Genomic DNA, 26192 nt, shown 5'->3' on the forward strand with positions numbered 1-26192 from the left:
TCGGGCAGCTCCCTGAGAAATCTGTACAGGAGTTTGCCTTTGTTTCATCCTTGGAAGAGCTGTCTCAGGACTAGGGCAGCTTCCAGGATAGCTTCAGATACAAGTATGAAAGTACTGACTTCAGCAGCCTGGGGTATGGGACAAAAACTGGGAAAAAGCAATAAACAGAAATGTCTGAGTAGAGAGAGACTGAGAAAGGAGATGAACATAGGCATATGAAAGCTCCCACATTAGACTAATCTTATTATCTCTGCCTGGCCTTCCAGCAGAAGTAAAGGCTAAGGCAAAGTTGTAAACACCCTGGCTAAGTATTCTAAGCTGATCAAAAGTAAAAGAGAAAACATGTCTTGGGTATTGATGTGAAACTCATCTTTCTTCACATCCACTGATTTCTCCCTGGGTACTCTGTGTGTACCCTGACTTTAGCCACCTTACACAGAAAGGTGGCTAGGATTGTGACCAAATTCTCCCCACCCCCAAATGGAACCCATCCTAGTATGCTGGGGCACTGCGGAGACTAGAGGGACTCAAACATTTACAGCTCTGTGGAAATAGGTATCCAAGTCACTCACTGTTCCATCTGGTTCTGTAGGGGAATATGGCCCCCAAACTCCTGCTTCCCCAATGAGTATGCCACCCCTTCATTTGTATGCCCCTCACAACTGACTTGCCAATGGAACCCAGGGCAGCAGCTCCTCACCTATCTGCCTGCTCTCCCTCTGAGAGCATATTCTTGCTTAAATAAATCCTCACTTTACTTCCTTAACCTCGCTGTCTCATGTCCAGAATCCTTCCACGATGAAGCAGGAAACTTAAATTCACTGGGAACACACAGACTGGCACATTAAAGTACCACCAACTGGAGAAATAAATCATGGCTACTACAGGAGTCATATGGTTTATTCACACAGACACGTATGCTGAGTGAAATCAAGCTACTGATCAAGCCTGCACTGCCTTGATCATTGGGTATGATCAAGATGGGTATGACTACTATCTGGACTGCACTCTTTGCACTGATTATGGCTGTGTGTCCACCATCACAGAAAGGGCACCAAGTAAAGGGGTCTTTTATTTTTTGCAGAGGCTACCTTGTGACACATGTTGTAAGATGACCCAGTTGTCTCCAGATTGGGAAGGCCATGACACACAGGGCATTGATTCTCCTCATTCTGGAAGTCTGAGTGCATCCAACCTTTAAACCTTCTCAGGTCTATTCGTCCTGGGTGCCCCATAGTTGACCACCATTTCAGGTCATGGGATTGATGGTCCACACCAATCAGCTGACTCTAGCCACATCATTGTAGCCTTTGAACTGATCTGTCATGTGGTCAGCTTTCTGGATAATATGCAGTCTGAAAATGGTGCACATTTTACCACAAAAGTAAAAGTAGTCAATGTACCTCCACCATTCCCATCCACACCCCCTGTCATCCACAGGCATCTGGCATTATTGAGCATTAGGTCTGCTTTTCAAAAACTGACTCAGAAAAGAATCCTGATATTAACCCCCTCACCTTCACCTTTTCTACAAACTGTGGAAAGGTATGTTGGGCCACTGAATGAGCTGTTCCCAGAGAGGGATAACCCCCTCTCAGTCTCTTCCTTGTTAAGGATCAGGACAAATTGGGTACTGGGTTATACAAACCCATTTAAAAAATTCAGCACTGAATGTCAAGGAAATTCAAAGAAACTTAGCCATTCTTAGGCTACTGCTTTTTTCTTTCTGCCAATAGCATAACCATGTCAGCCCAAGTGGCACGCTCTAGTCCAAACTGGCACCTAGAGGATTCAAACTTGGTTTTAGCTACCTGGATTCTCTTGTGAGACTGAAATGGTTCTAGATCAGTGTAACCAGTGGATAACTACCACTTCCTGAATACACTGCCTATGGAGCCTCCCTATGGTGACCTTTGCAGGTCAAAGAGGTGGGCATAATGGATCTCTGCAAGGCTTACAAAAATCCCCTCACTCCTCTAGTACCTGGCCTTTGTGGGCCAAAGGACTGTCATGAGTAGGTGATGACTGATTGGACAAAAGCTGAAATTATAGCTACTGGAAATACAGCCTTTGTTAACAAATCTAACAACATTAATCATCCCACGTGTTTAAAAACTGACCCTGGAGTCTTCCTCATAAAAATAGGTGTCCTAGTGTGGCTCTCCCAAATTGTTGCAAGCCCCTTGTATTTAAGAGTGTTGAATCTGCCTTCCAGCCACAGAGCTCAGGTGACAATCTGATTGCCATTCAAATAGAAACAGCAGGAATGTCCCAGCTACTGCATTTCCTAAGCAAAACACTTAACCATCATCACTGAATGTCTCCCTCACCCTCATTTCTCTAGCCATCGATAAGTCATTCCAGGAGTAGACAAATGCCATCCAGCTGGTATCATAGCCAGACGGTAGGACTGTGTGGCCTTCGGCAGGCCTTTTAAAAAGAAGGATGTGATTCAGTTTTTCACCTCGAAACGCTAGGGTTACTAACTGGCTAAGGAGACATGCTGTAAAGCACTTTAAATCTGTGCCCACTTGGAAACACTAATGTAAGTCCCATTTGAGAACTTACATAATCAATCAGAATCAACCCTTTCTTGCCAGAGGTACCAAGTATGCCCTTTCTCACATGGAAGCCAGGAATTAACTTGCATCTCTCTAGAAAACACTGTGTCCCACATTAAGGGGAGGTCATAACAGATCATCAACTGTTTCAGGAAACATAGTTAGTAGTCATGCAGCCTTTGGACAACTGCAAAGTGCTCTCCAAAATGAGGCTACTTTTGGTTCCTTGGAGAAACTCACCAGAGGGGCAACTGACTTCTGGCTTATGGCCACACTGCAGGTAATTATCCTCTCAATGGGAGCCATTCACTAATGAAAGGTAGTACGAAATCTCTCCACAACTTTAGCTGAAATGATCAATGGACTGCATTCAAGTGAGTCTCGAACTGTCTGGCCACAGTTATTAGTTATGGCAAAATTGCCCTAGACTTTTTTCTTATGGGCCATTCATGAATATATCCTGCTGCAACTGAATCAGTGACTCAGGCTAAGTGGGAAGGTCAACACATAGCCTTAAGGAAGCCAGATGGTGGACTCTGATGGTCTATGGAACTTGTTCATTTGGTTAGGTCTGGGACTCTGAAGCCAATACTAAGTTTTGGGCTCTTCCTTAGGCTTGGAGTCCTATTCTTAGTATTCTATAAGATAAACTGAACAGATCTGGTCCTAGCCTATTTTGGTCAAATTTAACAGTGTGGCCTATGAACTTGCATACTCAGGAAAAACTCAATAGAAGGCATGACAGTGTTTCTGCTTTTCTTGTGAACAGAGGTAGTGACTGTCTTTGTTTCAAACTATCTTTTCAAGGATGCTCATACAGCAAAGAGCCTTGGAAAAAAATAGAAATGATGTCTACCTCATCAGCAATGGGCAGGTTTGCTTACTGCCTATATGTTTCCAATTGCTGTTGTAATAAAATACCACTCATTTATTTACCTTACATTCCTTCTGGAGGCTCCCTGAGAGAACAGAGCTTTGCCTTTTAGGGCAAAGCTTCTAGGGGCTGACTGCATTCCTTGGATCATGATCCTTTCCTCCATATTCAAAGCTAGTAAAGGCAAGGCAAGTCATGCAAAATGCCATCTCTCTGGATCTGACCGTTATCTTCCTCTTTCATTTCTAAGGATACTTAAGACTTCATTGTGCATACCCTGATAATCCAGGGTAATGCCAGGAAGTCCTAAACTATGCAAATCCTTTTAACCAATAAGATAATTCACAGGTCCCTGTTTAAGACATGAACAGCTTTGAGCAGCCACTATTCTGCCTACCACACTGCCCATTATAAAAGATTTAATATCCCTAAACTTAGGATTTCTTTTTTGTAATGCAAATATCATCTAGTTCTCTTTATATCACCCTGTAGGAACTAAGGCTCAGGAATCAGGTGCAAAAGTGGACACTAGTAAATGCTACTGTAAAAAAGTATCCTTTGTCTCCAGATTTCTCCCAGTATCCATAAGTTATGGGAAAACTATGACTTTGCAAGTAAATTAAAATCTCTGACCCTTCATAGTTTCTTGCTGCTATGATTACATATTCAAATTTGGGTAACTGCCGGACATTTTTCAGAAAATGTCTGTCAAGATAAACCAACTGACATTATTTGTTTTAATGATAAGTCTGCCACACATTTTCTAGAAAATAAATAAGTCCTTCAGGATAAACAACTGACAGTATCTGTTGCAATGATAATATTCATATGTTCAAATGAAAATTAGGATTTTGGAAAATTCCAGCCTGCCACTATGACTCTGGCAGCTTCCCAGGACTTAAAGACTTTTGAGATGACACTGGTGATAATATTAACAAATGTGATTTTTAAAAATATTTTCTAACATTTGAAAAATCTATGCAACTCATGAATCAATATTTTCCAAATCACAATGCTTTACAAAATGACTGGAAGGTACCAGATTCACTTAAAGCATTAAAAAAAAAAAAAAAAAAGGTTTTAACATAACACGTCAGAAAAAGTTCACTGATCTGGCTTAAAATTCCACATCCGAGTCCTAGGTAATTTTTACTTGGCACCAGTTTTTGCTTATATCCAACAAGAAGCTTATTTTGACCTTCATTACCCTCAACAGCTGTGTTAAAAGAGCATGAGATATATGAGATGGGTAACAGCTTTGGAGTCAAAAGAGCCTAATCTTTGAATACACCACTTACCACCTCCCGTGTGGCCATGGGGAGAAGTCAATCTCATAGTTTACCTAACTTACCTTACAGAGTTTAAGATTAGATAAGGCTATAAATTGCTGGCCCACAACAGGACTTTCATAATGATCTGTGAAGTTTCCTACTACTGTTATAACAAATTACCACAAACCTAAAAATGGATTAAAAATTCACATTTATTATCTTACAGTTCTGGAGGTCAGAAGTCCGAAATGGATCAGCAGGGCTGTGTTCCCTCTGGAGGTTCGAAGGAAGAATTATTTCTGTGCCTTTTCCAAGTTTAGAGGCCACCTGCCTGCATAAGCTTATCACCCCCTTCTCCATCTTCAGGGTCTGCAGCATAACATCTTCAGATCTCTCTGTCTCTAATCTCTGTTTCCATCATTACTTCTCTTCTAATTCTGACCCTTCTGTTTTTCTATTATAAGAAACCTTGTGATTACACTGAATCCACCAGGATAATCCAGGACAATCTCTCCATCGCAAAATCATACTTAATCAGATAGGATAAACATATTCACAGGTTTCAGAGATTAGGACATGAGCATATTTGGGGGGGCCATTATTTTATCTACCACACATACATTATCACATTAACATGGTCCACACTTCAATTCTTAAAGAAGAAATTATCTTTTAAATTACTGGCATAACTTCTACGAACTATACCCCACCAAACTGCTCTGCACTATAGGAGCAGGAAATAAAGTATCATCTTAGCAAGTAAATATTAGTTATGACAGATTAAAGGGCAAAAACTGGGGAGAGTGAGGGTCATCTGGGAGATATTTTGGAAATATTACATGGGATTCAAATCAACACTCAGAACAACAAATATTAATAAAACTTGCTCAGTAGCACAGGGAGATAGCACAGGTCAGTTGGTATATCTTTTCCATCAAGTCAAAGAATTTACAGAAATTCATTAAAATAAATAAATTTAACTAGGAAGTGGACTGAACTATAAAAATAGAATCCCTAGGTCTGAATGGAACTTAAAGCTTACCTAATACTTTTTCTCTTCTGAAAACTGCACAAATGGGAAAAGTTAAACATAGCTGATACTCAATACTATATTAAATTTGTTTAACACTTTAGGTTCGTCAAATACTACTACATTCATTATATTATCTGAAAGTGACTCATAATAATATTAACAGCAAAGAAAAAGGAATTGGACGGAGGGAAGGAAAAGGAGGAAAGAAAGTTTATGTGGGACATTAGTATAAATCTTATTTTACATAAACAACAACTGTCTATGAAGTAAGGTCTGTCATATGCCCTATCAATTAATCATGTATTAATTATAAATGAAAATCACTCTCTAGGAACTATGTCATTTAAACATGTTTTAATTTTTAAATAAGAGGCTTTATTTATCCAGATACCACTACTTTATAAAGGTAAGCTCATATCTGGAGAGGGACATCACTGAAATTGGTAAAGTATTAATCTGTGACAAAGGGGGCAAGAATATAAAATGGAGAAAAGACTGGTGCTGGGAAAACTGGATAGCTACATGTGAAAGAATGAAATTAGAACATTTTCTGACATCATATACAAAAATAAATTCAAAATGGATTAAAGAACTAAATGTAAGGCTGGAAACCATAAAATTCTTAGAAGAAAATACAGGCAAAATGACAACCTACCCGATGGGAAAAAAGACTTACAAATTATATGACTGACATTTTGGTTAATATCCAAAATATATGAACAGCTCATACAACTCAACATAAAAAAACAAACAACCCAATTAAAAGATGGCCAGAAGACATAAATAGACATTTCCCAAAGACATACAGATGGCCAAGAGGCACATGAAAAGATCCTCAACATCACTAATTGTCAGGGAAATGCAAATCAAAACCACAATAAGATTATCAACTCATACCTGTCAGAATGGCCATCATGAAAAAGAACAGAAATAGCAAATGTTGGTGAGGGTGTGGAGAAAAGTGACCCCCTCCTACACTGTTGGTAAAATGTCAATTGGTGCGGTCACTGTAGAAAATTGTATGGCGGTTTCTCAATAAACTAAAAATAGAACTACCGTATGACCCAGCAGTTCCACTCCTGAGTATATATCCGAAAACATGAAAACACTAATTCAAAAATATACATGCACCCCAATCTTCATAGCATTATTTACAATTACCAAAATACTAAAGCAACCCAAGTGTCCGTCAAGAGATGAATGGATAAAGATGTGCCCCCCACGCCACAAATACGCACAAAGGAATACTACTCAGACACAAAAACAAATGAAGTTTTGCCATTTTCAACAACATGGATGAACTTGGAGGACATTATGCTTTGTGAAATAAGTCAGAAACACAAATACTGTATGATTATCACTTACATGTGGAATCTAAAAAATAAAACTAGTGAATAAAACAAAAAAAGAAGCAGACTCACAGATCTAGAGAACAAATTAGTGATTACCACTGGGGAGAGGGAAAAGGGGAAGAACAACATAGGGGTAGAGGATTAAGAGGTACAAACTACTTTGTATAAAATAACCTACAAGAATATATTGTGCAACACAGGGAATATAGCCAATATTTTGTAACTGTAAATGGAGTATAACCTTGAAAAATCGTGAATTACTACGTTATACACCTGAAACTTACATAATATTGTACATTGACTATACCTAAATTAAAAAAAAAAATTAAAGAAAGAAAATGGTGAGGTAGCAACCTCCAAACACCCACTCCTACACGAAAGCAATGATTAAGGTGACAAAAATTGTCCAAATCAACTTTTTGGAAACTCTGGGAAACAGTCAAAACCAACAACCAGAGGAATCCTTAACTAGGAAAGAAGCTGCTGCAGTTTATTTAAGGAATATTGTAACTTTTTATTTTACCTGCCTACAACTCCCTAATCCCCACCCTGGAAGGAGCTAGCATATCTGGTATGGCTCGCTGGTGCCAGATGTATAAGAGACCTTGTTCTTAAGAGTTCTAATAGTGGGCTTTGACCTATATGGCAGACCCCCAAAGGGAGCACAAGAATATCCTCCTGTTTTGCCAGCCTCAAAATTTTCTCAGGGTTGGTGCAGCTCCTTGGTGTGGAATGTTGAAATAACAGCCACAGCTACATGGGCCAAGGACAAAATGACAAGGCAAGTAGCAGACAGACTGAAAAGCCCCAGAAGAAGGAGGGTGGTAAAAAAGAAACATGGAAGAATAAGGGCTTTGGATTGGCCCCAGGTATACCCGGGAATCTCAAAGCCTACATGCATGTCCAGGGCAACATACATGCCAGAAAAGACCTCAGAAGACCCTACACTTTTGTATCTGGTTCTGTGCAAGACGGAAGTGCATGCTAAGGCTGGGCTTACCTAAGTGTTAAAGGAGCTCCCTAAACAAAATCAATTTGCAAAGACGTGGAGTTTAGTTTTTGTTATTTTTGTTGCTCCAGGATTTCAAGGAAATCTCTTTTAAATTCCTGGCTGACTTCTAAGCTACCTGGCTGACCTTTAAGCTACCACAGAAGACTTCAGAGACCATGCAGGACAAAGAATACAATCTTTATAAAACAGCTTACCACAGAATTACTAAGCACACATTTACAACCCATAACAATCAGCAACAACAAACCCTAGGGATGTGGGGAGACTCTGATTCTCAGAGTATAGGGTTCACAATTGCACATTTCTTACTGTCTTGTCTTAACCAGACTTCACTCAGGTTTCCCTCTTCAAATAAACCCCTGGATACTGGCTAACCCACCACGATCAAGCACTCAAATGCAGAGCGTGCCCCTAGTAACAACTCATCCCAAGGATCCAAGAATCAGCTGAGACTCATCTCCCATCAACCATGCCAATTATGCTGTCTGCTCACTCTCCCTTGCTTGCTCGATTTCCCCTTAAAAAGTTTCTATTAACCTGTTTACCCGTCTCAATAAAAGTCATTTTCTGATTTTAAGACATTTTCAGATTTCTGAAATCAGAGTGTTCTCTGTATTGCAGGAGTGCCTCTGAATAAGGTCTCTTGTTATCTAAATCAGGATTTGTTTTTGTTTGACAGTCACATTATAATACTCAAAATATTCAGTTGCCAACAAAAAAAAAATCACAAGTCATGCAAAGAAGAAATGAACTATAGGCAAGTCATGGGAATAAAAGAAATTAAGAATCAGCCATCAATAAAAAGATAGAAATTATTTTTTAAATGAACCAAACAAAAATTCAGAGCTGAAAAGTATGACAACTGAATTTAGCAGGGAGAATAATCAGCAAACTAGAAGCTAGGTCAATTGAAAATACAATCTGAGAAACAGAAAGGAAAAGGAATAAATGAAAATCAACAGAACTTGAGACTTGTGGGACACTAGCATACACATAATGGAAGTCACAGTAGAAGAGGAGAGAAGGAGGCTGGAAGAATATTGGAAGAAATTAGAAAATACTCTCATTTGATGAAAACCATTAGTCTACACATCCAATGAGTTAAGTAATGAGTAAACTCTTAGCTATGATAAAGACTATCTTTCAAAATGAAGGAGAAGACATTAAAACGTTCCCAAATACACAAAAGCTAAGGGAATCCTTTACTAGTAGACCTGCCTCGCAAAAAAAAAAAAAAAACAACAACACAAAGGAAGTCCTTCTGACAAAAATAAAATAACATTACAAATTAACTCAAAAGCCATACAAAGAAATAAAGAACAATAGTAAAAGTAACTACATAGGAGAAATTATCAATTACAGATCCCAACAGAAGAATCATCAATATGAAAAAATCCTCAACTACCGAAAGGTGCCAAAAGGGAAAAAAATGTACAGTGCATCTCCTACAAGAAATCGACTACTTGAACAACTCAGACAGTGAGAAATTATCACCCTGAACTCTCACTTTTCTGCAACAGACTTTCATTCAAACCCCCCCACTCCCCACAACCTCTCCTTTTCGTCTATAAAATAAGATTTCTCTTCTTTGTTGGAATATCCTAAACTGCAGTGTTGCTTTTTTTTTTTTTTAAATCAGAGTTGTCCTTGGGGAAAGTAGTGAAAGTGATAATTTTGAATCCCTACAGTACTATGCACCCAGTTTTTTTCAAAATCCTGCAAGAACTGGATCTTTCTTTCAGAATACAAGGAGAGAGAAAGAAAAAAAAGAAAGCAAGCTGTGAAATACTAACACCTTCATACAGAGACAGAAAAAAATACCTCACCTCAGAAACAAGTCAAAAAAAGCTAATTCTTGACACTTTGCTCAAATGTAAACTGAGACTTTTGAAGTTCATGAAACATGTTACAAAAATATTATCTCATAGGTTCAAACAAGAATGAACGCTTCAATAAGTTTAAATGAACGGAAAAAGAAAAAAGATTTCCACTGTACCAAGCCCTTTCCCTGCAATTCTCAACTCCAGGGATCTGGAAACCGTATATACCTGTATGCAGCCCAATCGTTGTGGAAAACTTCCTGATTCTACAAACTCAGCCCAGGAGAAGTGGGATTTTTCCAATCTGAAGCAGATCTAGATTTTCCTGTCACCAGAGAAACAATGAAATGCCCCTGATGTAAGTAAAGTAAGACAAGGGGAACGTTCCAGCGTGTCTACCGGATTGGGAGACCAAAAGTATGAGAGGCGCTAAAGCACAAACCAAAGGAAAGGAAAAGGTGTTAAGTTTTGTTTTGGTTTGTTTTTAAAGGAGTTAGAAAGACAAGTTATTGCACGATGATGCTCCGCAATTAGGTTGGACAGAGGTACTTCGGCGTCACCTCCGTATCCCAAGCCCCGAGTGTAGCCTTGTCAGTGACGCTAAGAGCCCACGTCTCGAAAACAAGCTGCCCTACCAGTTCCGCCACCGCCGTCCACCATCCGCGCAGGGGCAGAGAGTAAAGGAGAACTGGGAAACAGAAACGCAGCGCAGCCCCGGCCCCCGCGCCATTATCTAAGTACGCAACAGCCTTGCCAGCGCTGCCCCAACGCACCATGCAGAGCGACGCGTGCAGTCGCCGAAAGCTGAGAAGAGCAAATCCCTGTCCCTAGTCGACCGAAGGTGGCGCCGAACGTAGGGAGCACGGACATCAGGGGCTGGGAGAGAGGACATCAAGCTCACAGGACCCCGGGGCACCCACCGCACGTGGTTGTAACACATGGCGCACCTGCGCCTCGCACCCTTTCACCCACAGACAGGACTGCGTTCCCCGCCTCCTCTAATACCTAAGCCGCAAACCACCCCCCCAACCCACAGCGGTCCCCTCCACGCCATTTATTCCGATTCCACCTCCTCGCCACACACACAAACGTCCTACTATCGCCACCCTCTGAAGAAAGCGGAATGTTTGTCCCGTAGCTAAAGTAACCGAAGAAGGTGAACAGGCAAACCTGTAAAAGGTAATACTCTCCCTCACACTCCACCCCCGCCACCCCGTGGAAACCAGGACAGACCTGCTTCTGGCTGCGCAGTCGACCGCCAGGTCCGGCGTCAACCGTCTCCTCAGCCCCTGATCCGCCGCCACTTCCCGGCGCTCTTTATCGTACCTGCGTCGCCAAGAAGTGACGGAAGCACTTAAACCCGCACCTTTGACCCAAAGGACGGAAGCTCGCAAGGCCTATCTACTACCTTCCAAGCCTCAGCGGCCAGTCGAAGATCCGGCGCTCTCCACGTGACTGCTGGATGTTTGCCTCCAGAGGATTGAGTGAGATGGGGGAGGGGAGCATCGGAGGCCGAACCGGGTTTCAGGGCCAAAGGGCAAACAGAATGCCCTAGTGACTCTGCGCGGAAGAGGATAAAGAGTGTAGAAAGAATTGCAGGTCCTAGCAAACTGTTACGTCATAGTTTGCAAGCCCAGACTGGGTTTAGGGCGGAGCTCCGCGGCATTCTGAGAAGGGAGGAGTACTTACTGTGCTGCGCCTGCTGCTTAATGGGACTTGTAGTTTTTTAGGGGCGATTTCACGCTAAAGGAAACTACTCCGGCAACTTTTAAAGTATTCCACTATTTGACAAGACAAGAGTTTAGGGTCAGGTGAAAACAGGATTACCTCCTGTTTTTGTTCTTGTTAGGTTATCCTTACTATGGGCCCTACTGGCTATTATTATCCTGAAATAATTGGGGGTAAGAGGCGCTGCAGGCATACCTTGTTTTATTGCACTTCACACATATTGCATCTTTTTACGAATTGAAGGTTGTGGTAATCCTGCATCCAGCAAGTTTATTGCCACCATGTTCCAACATTATTTCCTCACTTCCTGTATCCTGTGTAAAAAAATTAACGAACAGAAACCTCAGTTAAATAGGATTGGGTGACCAGAAGGGAACTCACATCTTAAGACCACGGCAGACCCTTCCCCTCCGCCCCTCCTCCCCGCCCAGGAAGAAGAGAGTCCTCTTCTTGTTAAGGACTCAGCCAGTGAGAACCCAAGGACTCTGTTTGCTACCGCCCTCCCACCTTCTTTCTCCTCTCTGCAATAGCGTTCTCCTGCTGTGGGGGAGTTACATGTGGCTTGCCCACTGTTGCGGGTCCTAAATTGCAATTCTTTGCTGATCCTGAAAAAAACCCATCTGTGCTGGAGAAATAACTGTGAGTCTATTCGTTTCAGCTAAATACTAAAACAATTTCAAATTTTTTCATTATTGCATTTGTTATGGTGATCTGTGTTCAGTCATCTTTGATATTACTACTATAACTTGCTGAAGGCTCACATGATGGTTAGAATTTTTTAGTAATAAATTATTTTTAATTTAGGATTGTACATTGATTTTTATATGTAATGGTATTGCACACTTAATAAACTACAATATAGGGGAAACATAAGTTTTATACACACTGGGAAACCAAAAAAAAAAATAGAGCGAGTGTGTGACTCGCTCTGTTGCACTATTCACTTTATTGCAGTGGCCTGGAACAAAACCAGCAGAATATCTGAGATATGCTTGTACTTTGCAAAAAGCAGAGGAGTACTATCTTTCAGAATTTGAATTTTCCAGCTCCAGCACCTGCCCAGGGTCCTGCCCCTTCACCAGAACTTTCACCATTGTTTACATGTCCTGAGTTAATGTGCCTTGGGGGCCGCACCCTGTTCACCCTGTTCAGTAAAGGCTGCGCTGCATCCTTTACTGCAAATTTGCAGAATTCATTTATTACATTGTGTCTGTGTTCATGTTCCTTGTATATACAAGAACATGTCTTGCAAATAGTGTTACTTCTTCCTTTGCCAATCAGGATGCCTCCAGTTACTGTTTCTCCAGAGTTGGGTGCTCAATTGTTGAGGAGTTTGGAGGGATGCTTCAAGCGAAATAACTGGAACATAACTTTCCAAGGCAAGAGTTACCCAACTGTTTTAATAGGCCAGAGAACTACATATTTAGCCCTTAGTTTGGTAAAGGTAAGTTCCAGAGCCTCTTGCTTGGTGAAGGAGATGTCAGGGAAAGTCCTGAAAAGAACTCCTTTCCACACTCTCCCTCCCCACTCCCCCACACGCCCACCCCCAACAGCAGCCGTCCTCCCCACCATCTATCTAGCTTCTGGCAGTCAGTTATCGCTAGACTACTGGGGATCTTCTTACCTTATTATACCATTGCACTGACTCCTTCATGGGCCCCAATGTGGGCAGTCAAAACCACATCTCTGGGAGCCAGGAATCCGAAGGAAAACCCTAGCTCTTCAGTATAGGGTAGGGACAGCTAGTTCCGAGTTCCTTACTCTTGCACTGCTTCCCCTTACACCAGTGCCCCACGCACATATACACACTCTGTGTGCTGCGCCCAAGGAGAAGTCATGAGGAAGACTGCAATGCCCTCCTTCCAAAGTGCAGCGTGCTGGTAATTAGATCAAAGCCGGCTCCCACGATCCCTCCAAAAAGGTTGCGGTGGTCAGTAGGGATTTGTGTGCTGGCTGTTCAGTGTTCCATCACACCCCCAGGATCTGAGGAAGGGTCTGAGTTGTAATGCCCGCAGCAGGATGGGGATCTCTGACGGTAAATCCCTATTTCTGAGATTGCCCTTTCAACCACTACTCAACACTACCGTAGTTTCTACTAGTCATTTCTTGCACTGAACGCAGCCTACTGATTTCTTGAGCCTACAGGTGCTTGGTGTTCAGTGAAAGAGCATCTGTTTCACCCCTAAACCCCCGAAGCTTACTTTGTAGTTTGCAAAGACAGACTAATGCCCTGCCGAGTGGAGTTAAACAGATTCACACCCTACCCCAGCGGGTCGCAGTCTGCGGTCCGCTGCTCTAATGACTTCCAAACACAGAAAATACAGATTTCTCACTGGACAGGAGAAAGTGGAGCCAGTGTTGCAGACATTAGAGAAGCTCCCGCGTCCCTCAAGGCAGACCCCAAGAGTTTTCCAGAACCTGAAACTCTGGCACTGTAATCTTCTCCAGTGATTAAATGTTTCTTTATGACTTCCTTCCTCGGTGTGGCTCTTCATTCCACAGAACTGGAATAAACAGATGTGCAAAGACATGCAAAACTGCACTCTTCGTGCGAATACTTGTCTCTCAGGATTCCAAAATATGGCGTGCCCTGTGTCTCCATGCATTGTTTTTCACTCAGGGTCATGGACAAATCCAGGACACACAACTGGGTTTCCACCCAGCCCAGGCAAAATCTAAATTTACTGGGAAGGAGAGCATATACTGACAGGACACCTATGCCCCCTGTTCCCATTCATTTCCCATGGGAATTATATCTATCACAGGTATTCCTTCACCCACAACAGGATTAATCCTGCTGTCCCTCCAGGAATTAACTCCCTCACAGGCCCAAAAACTATTGCAACAGTCCAGAGGGTCCGTCTGCAGGAAAGCTTTAAAAATTGTTCTCCCTGCATTAGGTGAACAGAAACAGTTGAAAGACACAGTTCCTGCATTTCCAGGCTGTGGAAGGAGCTGCCTAAAAATATGTGCTGCTGGGACTGCCTGGGCAGAGTATCGTGTGGATCTCAAGCATACAAAGCTCAGAAAAGGATGCAGTATTTACTGATGACATTGACCTTTACAGCAGGTGGGAGCAAAAGGAGGCTAATTTTTCCTGGCTTCCGACCAAGGTCAGTGAGTAATACTAGCTTCCTGAAACTTACCTGGTGAGACTTCTTATATATGTGACATGTAATATGAGAATAATAGCTTCATCCTGCAGAATTCACATGTGTTTCTGATGACCAAAAGATAGAATATGTTAAAGCACTTTATAAACATGGCCTAACCTCTCCCTTTCACTGTGAATAATATTTAGTCTCCCTTCTCCTTGAAAAGGCACTCATTTCCTGATTTAAAGAAAGAAAAAGAAAAAAAGGGAAAAGCCTTTGCAAATCCATGTAGGAATGTAAGAGATAAAGAGAATCCAAAGCAATCTAATATTTTGAACCTCTCTCTGTTACATTACTTCCAATTAAGTTTCTCAAGTAATAAGGACATGGGGATAAACAAAAAGATTCCTGATATCTTCAATGTAAAACTAAGCAATGTTTACATTACATTCTTCCAGGTTATAAAATTCTATCCTTTAATTGTCTTACAGCAATGCAAAATTCTTCTATAGACAGATAAATGAATTCTCTGAAGTGGAATTTTCATACTTTCCCCTACATGTACTAGCCAAAAAATGCCCATGATTATCAGCAAACCACTGAGAGCTAGGAGGAAGTCATGAAACAGATTCTCCCTCAGAGAAAGCCCACAAAATGAACCACCCTATCAACCCCTTCATTTCAGACATCTAGCCTCCAGAACGGTGAGGGAGTAAGTTTGTTGTTTTAAGCCACCTAATTTGTGATAATTTTTTATAGCAGCCCTAGAAAAAGCATTTACATGTGTTTCTCAACATTCCTATACTCCATATTAAAAAAGTGCTTATTTGACTTCTCTTGTGTACTGTTTATAGTACCTCACTGATACTCTCATTTATAATATAACCACAATCTTTAATGTGTTTTTTAGTGTATTTGTATGAGTTATGACTTTGCCCTTTAAGTCCTTTGACATAATTATTCTTAAGAGTTGGGGGTAAAAATGACATATTTTGCAGACTCTCAAGGGACCCCAAATAGCCAAAAAAATCTCTAAAAAGAAGTATAAAACTGAGGAACTCATACTTTCTGATTTCAAAACTTACCAGAGAGCTACAATAATCAAAACAGTATGGTACTGGCATAAAGACAGACATAGAGACCAATGGAATAGAATAGAAAATCCAGAAGTAAGCCCTCCCATTATGGTCGAATTATTTTTAAAAGAGTGCCAAGATTATTCAGTGGGGAAAGGATAGCTGGATATCCACATGAAAATAATGAATTTGGACCCTTGCCTAACACCATCTACAACAGTTAACTCAAAATAGATAAAAGACATAAATGTAAGACCTAAAACAATAAAACTCTCAGAAGAAAACATAGGGTAAAAGCTGCACAGTATTGGATGTGGCTACTACATCTTGGATATGACTCGAAAGGCACAGACAACAAAAGAAAAAATAGACCAAACAATCCAATTAAAAAATAGGCAAAGGACTTGAATAGGCAACTCTGAAGGATTTTCACAAATTTCAATAAATAAGTTTGTTGTGCATGGCCAAGTGAAAAACAGTGGTGTAGAAGATGCTGGATCCAAATTAAAGAAGTAAAGTTGTGAACAAACATTTAAAATAAAATAAAAACTAAAATTACTACTTTACACACTATATAGTTATTGCCTAGTATCATCCAGCAAAGCATTAAAAGACAGAAAAATGCAACAGAAATTAACTCATAGTCAATTTAACCAGGGTTTTCTTTGAACCTAAAAATATAGAAAGTGATGACACTGACAAAACTCTTGAACTTCCTCGTATAATTGGATGAAGTATACAATTTCTGAATTTAAAAAAGTTCTTCACAAAAAATAAAAGATTTAAATTAATTGCACTTACAGAAATAAATTTAACCTAGTGAAGACTGAGTGTCTCATTTGATTTGAAAATTTTCCTATGCAATTCTTTAATAGCAACATGTATAATAAGCATATATTGCTAGCACCTCTCTTTTTATAACATGGAAGAACAAATCTCTATAATTTTTAAAGAGACATTCTAATATCTGAAAGATAGTTTTAAGTGTTAAAGATATTCTGAATTTTTTACTATGCTTAGGGTATCTTTAGAAGGCAAAAGTCAGAAACATTATCTGAGCAGAATTGGACATGATTAAAATTAGTTTTTTTGATATCTGATAATAAATGCTTATCACCTATTAAATTGACAGTAAAAATATTTTAAAATAAACATGCATGTAACATGGCTGTAAATAAAACAAGCTCTTCTGTAAGTGATGAAATATTTTGTCTGGTTTTGTTTTTCCTAAATAATAAAATAATAATAATAATAAAGTCAACCTAAAGCACAGAAATTATTCTGGTAAGTCACAAATCTTTACCATTTAGGCAAGTTAACGCAGAAAGTTAAGAAAATCCTTTCATATTGTAGGCAAACACATTAATCAGTAAGACAAAACAAGGAACCTCATGAAGACAGAGCAAACATTGCCAAAAAAATCATTAACACTTCTTCTCACGTTCAGGTAATATAGACCAATGCAGGTAAAATTCATTTTCCAAATTGTTTGGAAATATATCTTTTTATATTCTAGAAGAAATTAACATTTTTCTTGAACATGGAGATTTTTTCTCAGTGGGTACTCAAGATCAAAACAATTCAAGTTGCTATTTGCATAACATCTTACATGTGTTAACCCATGCAATATGTTTATTAGTGCTATTTTAAAATGAGTCAGCAGGGAATTCCCTGGCAGGCCAATGGTTAAGACTCCTCACTTCAGCTGCAGAGGGTGCAGTTTGGAGCCCTGGTCAGGAAACTAAAATCCCACATGCCTCGTGGCACAGCCAAAATAATAATAATAATAATAATAATAATAATAATAATAATAATTTTTAAAATGAGTCAGCAATAAAATTACTATTTCATTATTGATAATTATAAGTCATGTAAAGAAAAATATTTTGGTGTCTTCAATAAGACTTCAGAGTGTAACAAGATCTGGACACCACCACCAACAAAATAATAAAGACAACAAACCGTTGAAAATCTGAGTTACTTTGTTAGAATGAAATAACTATTTTGCCTTGAAAAGCAGAAACATGTACAATTTATTTCTCTTCCATTGTTGCTCCTAATATATAAGATACTCTATCTTACTTAGAAGTAATCTAGGAATTCAATAAATAAACATTAACCTACTCAATTTTCTAACAGTTCAACATTTTAAGATACCTAAATATCTTGGAAAATAATCATCCAACTTACAAATTACAAAATATGATTACTGTTGAAATCAGTTTGTCATAACAATGATTCAATTTGGTTTAAAAAACAGATTTACTTTCTCTGTAAGCCTAAACATTAAATGGAAATAACTTTAGCTTACTTATCAGTAAACCTGGAAAAAGAATACCTAAGTAGGATAAAATGTATGCTTGTATTTTACTTAGCAATTATTAATCAGAGAAGATAAAGTTGTTTTTATTGAAGAAAAATGGTTAGTCTCATTTGAAAAAAATTTGACCTAGATTTGTGAATTTGGATTTTTAATACTCTTCTGAGTTATTTCCTACAAGAATAGCATTTTTTTCCTAGCACAGTTACATTTTAAGGAGCTTCATTTTATTTTCTGGATATTTAGAAATATTCAATTCAGAATTCCTTTGTTTCGTATTCTAAAAAATTACAAACACAAAATGAGAGGTACCTTCTGAATTACAGAGAGACACTGGGACACAGAAAACAAAAGTTTGCATCTTCAATTAAACCATTCCAACTACAAGAAAAGTTAAACATAGAAACTAACAGGTAAAACACTCATCATTCCGAATATCAAAGATCTATTCTCTTGCTTCACAGGATGAAAAATTCTTAATTGCTTTGAGCTAAAATAGACAGAGATTAACAAATTAGATTCTTTAATCTAACCAGATGTCCATAAACCTCTAATTGCTTTACAGAAAACATCATCTGATCAGATTATACAATTTAAGTCCCCATCATTGCTACGTTTAATGGGAAATAATTTCACTATCATAAATGAGCTAAAGCCGATTCAAAAATAAACTCAAAATTAGTACAGGGGAAAAATAGAGAAACTAAGAGCACACAAAATTAAAGTCCTATTATAGCTTGAAATGCACGTGTGGGAGCTTATAAAAGATGTGTGTGGCGTTGAAGCATCCACTTCCCACGCAATTGAGTTTAACTTGCTGTGTCAAGCTGGAAGCCATTGCACAATCTTCCAGAAACCTCCAAAAGTGTTTTGGAAAACTTTATTTTTAAAGGGCAGTGTAACTGTGACTTTCAGAAAGGCTTGGGCAACTAGGTGATACCTGCAAGCATCGAAGGAAGGAGTTGAGCCAGTGGGTTTGAAGATGCTGTCTCCAACACTAGAAGTCCTTGTGAGGACAATCTATGAAATTAGTGGTTATCCTGTGCAGCAGTCTTCTGAGTTATCCGCACCTTATTGTCACGGAGCTTTTTACAACTGTGCAAAGTGTAGACAATTAAAATGAACCAACAGTACCTCCCCCTTTTCCTCCCACTTCTATCCCGCCTATTTTTCTCCTCTCTGATCCCGCAACCCGCTTCCTCCAAAAAACTTGGAGTTTTTATGTTGCTGAGAGGTGGAATGCCTGCGAGTAGGTTAACCCGTTACCGAGAGGACGGATTAATTTGACATATTAAAAGGGACGACTTTCAGTAAAGGGTAAACCATTCCCTCTCGGCTTTACCCAGGCTGTTGATCAGCTGCTGTTAGGGAAAGATCCCTACCCTGGGCTCTTCACGCACGAAGCGATCCCCTCCTACCCCACTCGCTCGTTTCTTCCCTAACTGACCGACACAAATACCAAGAAAGCACTGTCTGCTCTTGCAGATAGTGGCTGCAGCCCAGGGCTGTGTCACCCACCACCTCCCGCCCCAGGACGCGGCCGCCCCTTATAATTTACTCCCCACGGCCCACTACCAAGCTAGCTCAGCCTCTTAGCAGCTTCTTGTTTGGGCTTCGCGTCCGGAACTGCAGGCGCAGAAGGCCCTGCTGTCTGGAGCCTCGGGCGGTTCCTTGAGGGGCGTCCGCCAAGTCCTACACAGCACTCACCAGGATGCTTGCCTCTGAGCCCTACTCCTGGTCTTCATTTAACAAGCCAGATGTGCGCTTCTTCTCAACTCCTGTCCTCCGGGCTTTTCGGAGAACGACCGAGGTTTAGAGGAAGTTGGAGACCCCCAGGGGAAAGGGGGGAAAGCCCTCGCTCTCGTTCTGAGCTTCCGAGGCGGAGGGGAGCGCCCCGTGGAGGGTGGGACAGAGCCCGGGTGTCCTCCCCCTTCCTTAGGCGCGGGAAGGCCGAAGTGAGGGGGTGGCTGTCGGGGTTAGGACAAGGAGCTGAAGAGCAATAGAGCTCCGGGTCTGCTTTTGCCAGTCCCCTTAAGGGCTCCTACCCACTACGGTAAAACTGACCCGCCCCCTCGGAAAGGCAGAGCCAGAGCAGGCAAGGGGACTTATCTGATTCGTGGTCAATCCTCAAAAGAGACCAAACACCCCTCAGACTTCAGACTGTCCCCCACCTTCAGTGTGAGTGAGCTCAGTGGACCTTTGCTTACTCCACCCTCCCCGGCTCTCCAAGGTTGAAAACTGTTAAGTGTTGGCTCTTGGAAAAAACAGTTTAAACACCTGTTGGTAAAACAAATAGCTTACTTCATTATTACCGCGATAAGAGACTTCACTATCTCAACAGGTCCCGAAGTATTGGTAGGAATTAAAGGGGGCTGGAAAGGACAAAATTGGTATGCATTTTTGAAGATTTCACTTTTCAATTAACACTGGTTTTTTTCAATTGGCAGTAGCGTACTTGGTTGGTTAGTAAGGGGTAAAGATCTTAACACAATGCAGCGTAGATTGGTACAAAGATTGGAGAGTTTTCACGGAGGATATTCAAAGAGAGTTGGGGGATATAAACTGTGGTTTGATGCGTCAGCAGAATAGTCTTTCAGCGACTTTCATTAATAAAATTTATTTGACATTTTTATCTTCCAGGCAACTTTCCTGAAATACTGAAGTATGTTGAAGAAGAAAATGAAATAATAAAACCTGAAACATGAAACTATCTTCGGATTTTCACCATTAAGCCTGATTCTAGGCCATTCTTAAGGTGTGTGTGTCTGAGCAGTGTTGTGCAGAAAGCACTACTTTGAGTTTACTCGTGACTTTCTCCCCAGTCCCTCCTTACTGGTCCAACAATTCCTGCCGCATACCCAATTGCTCCGCACTAGCTGGCATCGTCGTTAAGTTACCACAGCTGTGGCTAAGTAGTCTCCACTAGGTCACAAGGTCGGCTAATTAGAACTTGCTCTGTACCTTCGCGCTCAGTCGAGCTACTAGGTTTCCAGCTTGGTTAACCTTACCAGCTTTCCCTCCACCCTGTGCGCCGGCCTTTCTCCCGGGTCTTCGTCTAAGCTTTTCCCCTTCAATGCGTGCCTCTTGACCCCTGTATCGCAGTCAACTGCCTTTCCCCAGACTGAAATGTTTTGTAATTTCCGAGGATAACAGCCAAGTGCGTTCCTTGTTTCCCCCTGGCGGGGAGGGGGAGAGAAAGAAAGAAAAAAGAAAAGAATATTCAGTAGGGAAGTGGGACGCATTGACTCCCTCTCCACCCCTTAACTTCCTACACTCCAATTTAAAACTCTCTCTGTTTTGCTGGTGGTAGTGCTGGTAAGTTTGAAGGAAAGGATCCTCAGGGCCGCTGCTACGCCTCACTTCTAGGCTATTCCTCCTGCCTAGTATGCTTAGCGCCCCATTCCCAGGATTCTGAAGTGCTTCTCCCTTAGGACAGCGACCGACAACCTCGCCTTCCCCTGCCCCCTTTTCTATGCAAACGTGCTGCCGCTGTTTGCTTCCTTTCTGGGTACCAGAGGAGCCCTGAGCGACCTGGGGCTGTGGTCGGCCCCCTATGCCTCCAGGCATATCAGAAAGTTAAACCTAAGTGGGATGGGCAGCATGTAAATGCCAGAAGTGCTCCGAGAGAACTCAGCAAGAGTCCGACAACCACCTTACGTTCTATTCATATTGTCCCAGGGGGAAAGTTTATGGAAAGAACATACCCAAAATTCGTCGAAAATATTAGGCCCATTACCTGTTGGGTGTGTGTTTATGTGGGTGCACCACTGTTGTCTACTATTCCTGGGACTCTGAGAACAACTATTTTTGAAGCTTAAAGCTACTTTCAGCATTGTTGTTGTTGCTTTTAACTTCTTAAAAAGAGGAGTGTGTGTGTGGACGGGGGTTGGAAGAGGGGTAAATGGAACCTCTCTTGAACAAAATGTACATGTTTACAGAAAAGATTGATTTTTGCACCACTGTTGGTTCTCTAAATTTACACAGATTTGAAATAGCTCAGAGGAATGAAACGCTCAGAATCCCTACAGATCAATGTGACTACTGTAATTTGCATAGGTTCCGCACATATACATTGCTCTTGTTGACTTTTTTTTTGACATCTTTATTGGAGTATAATTGCATTACAATGGTGTGTTACTTTCTGCTTTATAATAAAGTGATTCAGGTATACATATACATATATCCCCATATCTCCTACCTCTTAGATCTCCCTCCCACCCTCACTATCCCACCCCTCTAGGTGGTCACAAAGCACGAGGCTGAACTCCCTGTGCTATGCAGTTGCTTCCCACTAGCTATCTATGTTACATTTGGTAGTGTATATATGTCCATGCAACTCTCTCACTTTGTGCCACCTTACCCTTCCCCCTCTCTGTGTCCTCAAGTCCATTCTCTACATCTGCATCTTTATTCCTGTCCTGCCCCTAGGTTCTTCAGAACCAATTTTTTTTTAGATCTCTTATATATGTGTTAGCATACGGTATTTGTTTTTCTCTTTCTGACTTACTTCAATCTGTATGACAGACTATACATCCATCCACCTCACTACAAATAACTCAATTTTGTTTTTTTATATGGCTGAGTAATATTGCATTGTATATATGTGCCACATCTTCTTTATCCATTGATCTGTCGATGGACACTTAGGTTGCTTCCATCTGGCTATTGTGAATAGACCTACAGTGAACATTGTGGTACATGTCTCTTTTTGAACTATGTTTATCTGAGGGTATATGCCCAGTAGTGGGATTGCTGGGTTGTATGGTAGTTCTATTTTTAGTTTTTTAAGGAACCTCCATACTGTTCTCCATAGTGGCTGTATCAATTTACATTCCCACCAACAGTGTAAGAGGGTTCCCTTTTCTCCACACCCTCTCCAGCATTTATTGTTTGTAGATTTTTTGATGATGGCCATTCTGACTGGTGTGATTTGCATTTCTCTAATGATTAGTGATGTTGAGCATCCTTTCATGTGTTTGTTGGCAATCAGTATATCTTATTTGGAGAAATCTCTATTTCAGTCTTCTGCCCATTTTTGGATTGGCTTGTTTGTTCTTGTGATATTGAGCTGCATGAGCTGCTTGTAAATTTTGGAAATTAGTCCTTTGTCAGTTGCTTCATTTGCAAATATTTTCTCCCATTCTGAGAGTTGTTTTTTTGTCTTGTTTATGTTTTCCTTTGCTGTGCAAAAGCTTTCAAGTTTCATTAGGTCCCATTTGTTTATTTTTGTTGGGAGGTGGGTCAAAAAGGATCTTGCTGTGATTTATGTCATAGAGTATTCTGCCTTTGTTTTCCTCTAAGAGTTGTATAGGGTCTGGCCTTCCATTTAGGTCTTTAAACCATTTTGAGTTGATTTTTGTGTATGGTGTTAGGGAGTGTTCTAATTTCATTCTTTTACATGTAGCTATCCAGTTTTCCCACTTATTGAGGATGCTGTCTTTTCTCCATTTTATATTCTTGCCTCCTTTATCAAAAATAAGGTGACCATATGTGTGTGGGTTTATCTCTAGGCTTTCTATCCTGTTCTCTTGATCTATATTTCTGTTTTTGTGTCAGTACCATACTGTCTTGATTACTGTAGCTTTGTAGTATAGTCTGAAATCTGGAGCCTGATTCCTCCAGCTCCATATTTCTTTCTCAAGATTGCTTTGGCTATTCAGTGTCTCTTGTGTTTCCATACAAATTGTGAAATTTTTTGTTCTAGTTCTGTGAAAAATGCCATTGGTAGTTTGATAGGGATTGCATTGAATCTGTAGATTGCTTTGGGTAGTATAGTCATTTGCACAATGTTGATTCTTCCAATCCAAGAACATGGTATATCTCTCCATCTGTTGGTATCATCTTTAATTTCTTTCATCAGTGTCTTATAGTTTTCTGCATACAGGGCTTTTGTCTCCTTATGTAGGTTTATTCCTAGGTATTTTATTCTTTTTTGTTGCAATGGTAATGGGAGTGTTTCCTTAATTTCTCTTTCAGATTTTTCATTATTAGTGTATAAGAATGCAAGAGATTTCAGTGCATTAATTTTGTATCCTGCTATTTTACCAGATTCATTGACTAGCTCTAGTAGTTTTCTGGTAGCATCTTTAGGCGTCTCTGTATATAGTATCCTGTCATCTGCAAACAGTGACAGCTTTACTTCTTCTTTTCTGATTTGGATTCCTTTTATTTCATTTTCTTCTCTGATTGCTGTGGCTAAAACTTCCAAAACTATGTTGAATAATAGTGGTGAGGGTGGACAACCTTGTCTTGTTCCTGATCTTAGTAGAAATATTTTCAGTTTTTCACCATTGAGAACAATATTGACTGTGGGTTTGTCATAGATGGCCTTTATTAAGTTGAGGTAACTTCCCTCTATGTGTACTTTCTGGAGAGTTTTTATCACCAGTGTGTGTTGAATTTTGTCAAAAGCTTTTTCTGCATCTATTGAGATGATCATATGGTGTTTCTCCTTCAGTTTGTTAATATGGTGTATCACATTGATTGATTTGTGTATATAGAAGAATCCTTGCATTCATGGGATAAACCCCACTTGATCATGGTGTATGAGCATTTTAATGTGCTGTTGGATTCTGTTTGCTAGTATTTTGTTGAGGATTTTTACATCTATGTTAATCAGTGATATTAGCCTGTAGTTTTCTTTTTTTGTGACATCTTTGTCTGCTTTTGGTATCAGGGTGATGGTGGCCTCATAGAATGAGTTTGGGAGTGTTCCTCCCTCTGCTATTTTTGGAAAAGTTTGAGAAGGATACGTGTTAGTTCTTCTATAAATGTTTGATAGAATTCGCCTGTGAAGCCATTTGGTCCTGGGCTTTTGTTTGTTGGAATATTTTTAATCACAGTCTCAATTTCAGTGCTTGTGATGGGTCTGTTTATATTTTCTATTTCTTCCTGTTCAGGGTCAGAAAGTTGTGCTCTCCTAAGAATTTGTCCATTTCTTTGAAGTTGTCCATTTTATTGGCATAGAGTTGCTTGTAGTAATTCTCTTGTGATCCTTTGCATTTCTGCAGTGTCAGTTGTTACTTCTCCTTTTTCATTTCTAATTCTATTGATTTGAGTCTTCTCCCTTTTTTTCTTGATGAATCTGGCTAATGGTTTATCAATTTTGTATATGTTCTCAAAGAAGCAGCTTTTAGTTTTATTGATCTTTGCTATTGTTTCCTTCATTTCTTTTTCATTTATTTCTGACCTGATCTTTACGATTTCTTTCCTTCTGCTAACTTTGGGGGTTTTTTTTCTTTCTCTAATTGCTTTAGGTGTAAGGTTAGGTTGTTTATTTGAGATGTTTCTTGTTTCTTGAGGTAGGATTATATTGCTATGAACTTCCCTCTTAGAACTGCTTTTGCTGCATCCCATAGGTTTTGAGTCGTCGTGTTTTCATTGTCATTTGTTTCTAGGTATTTTTTGATTTCCTCTTTGATTTCTTCAGTGATCTCTTGATTATTAAGTAGTGTGTTGTTTAGCCTCCATGTGTTTTTATTTTTTACAGATTGTCTCCTGTAATTGATATCTAGTCTCATAGAGTTGTGGTCAGAATAGATACTTGATACGATTTCAATTTTCTTAAATTTACCAAGGCTTTATTTGTGACCCAGGATATGATGTATCCTGGAGAATGTTCTATGAGGACTTGAGAAGAAAGTATATTCTGTTGTTTTTGGTTGGAAATTCCTATAAATATCAATTAAGTCCAATTTGTTTAATGTATCATGTGTTTCCTTATTTATTTGCATTTTGGATGATCTGTCCACTGGTGAAAGTGGGGTGTTAAAGTTCCCTACTGTGATTGTGTTACTGTCGATTTCCCCTTTTATGGCTGTTAGCATTTGCCTTACGTACTGAGGTGCTCCTATGTTAGGTGCATAAATATTTACAATTGTTATATCTTCTTCTGGGTTGATCCCTTGATCATTATGTAGTGTCCTTCTTTGTCTCTTGTAATAATCTATATTTTAAACTCTATTTTGTCTGATATGAGAATTGCTACTCCAGCTTTCTTTTGATTTCTATTTGCATAGAATATCGTTTTCCATCCCCTCACTTTCAGTCT

At 40.0% G+C, this 26192-nt stretch overlaps 1 protein-coding gene across 1 annotated transcript in view; it reads right to left on the reverse strand.

Moving 5' to 3' along the window:
- The window catches only part of LOC133082969 (gamma-taxilin-like), a 60656-nt gene extending 38947 nt beyond the window's left edge, over positions 1–21709 (reverse strand). The window contains exons 1-4 of the mRNA XM_061179640.1: positions 21415–21709; positions 19919–20131; positions 11332–11483; positions 11157–11240 (exon numbers count right to left, since the gene is read on the reverse strand). Of these exons, the coding sequence (XP_061035623.1) occupies positions 11157–11240; positions 11332–11483; positions 19919–20131; positions 21415–21709 (744 nt within the window). The remainder of the gene's footprint in view (positions 1–11156; positions 11241–11331; positions 11484–19918; positions 20132–21414) is intronic.
- Between the last annotated feature and the right edge of the window lie 4483 nt (positions 21710–26192).

The sequence above is a fragment of the Eubalaena glacialis genome, unplaced genomic scaffold (genome assembly GCF_028564815.1).
Source record: "Eubalaena glacialis isolate mEubGla1 unplaced genomic scaffold, mEubGla1.1.hap2.+ XY H_2, whole genome shotgun sequence".
Lineage (NCBI taxonomy): Eukaryota > Metazoa > Chordata > Mammalia > Artiodactyla > Balaenidae > Eubalaena > Eubalaena glacialis.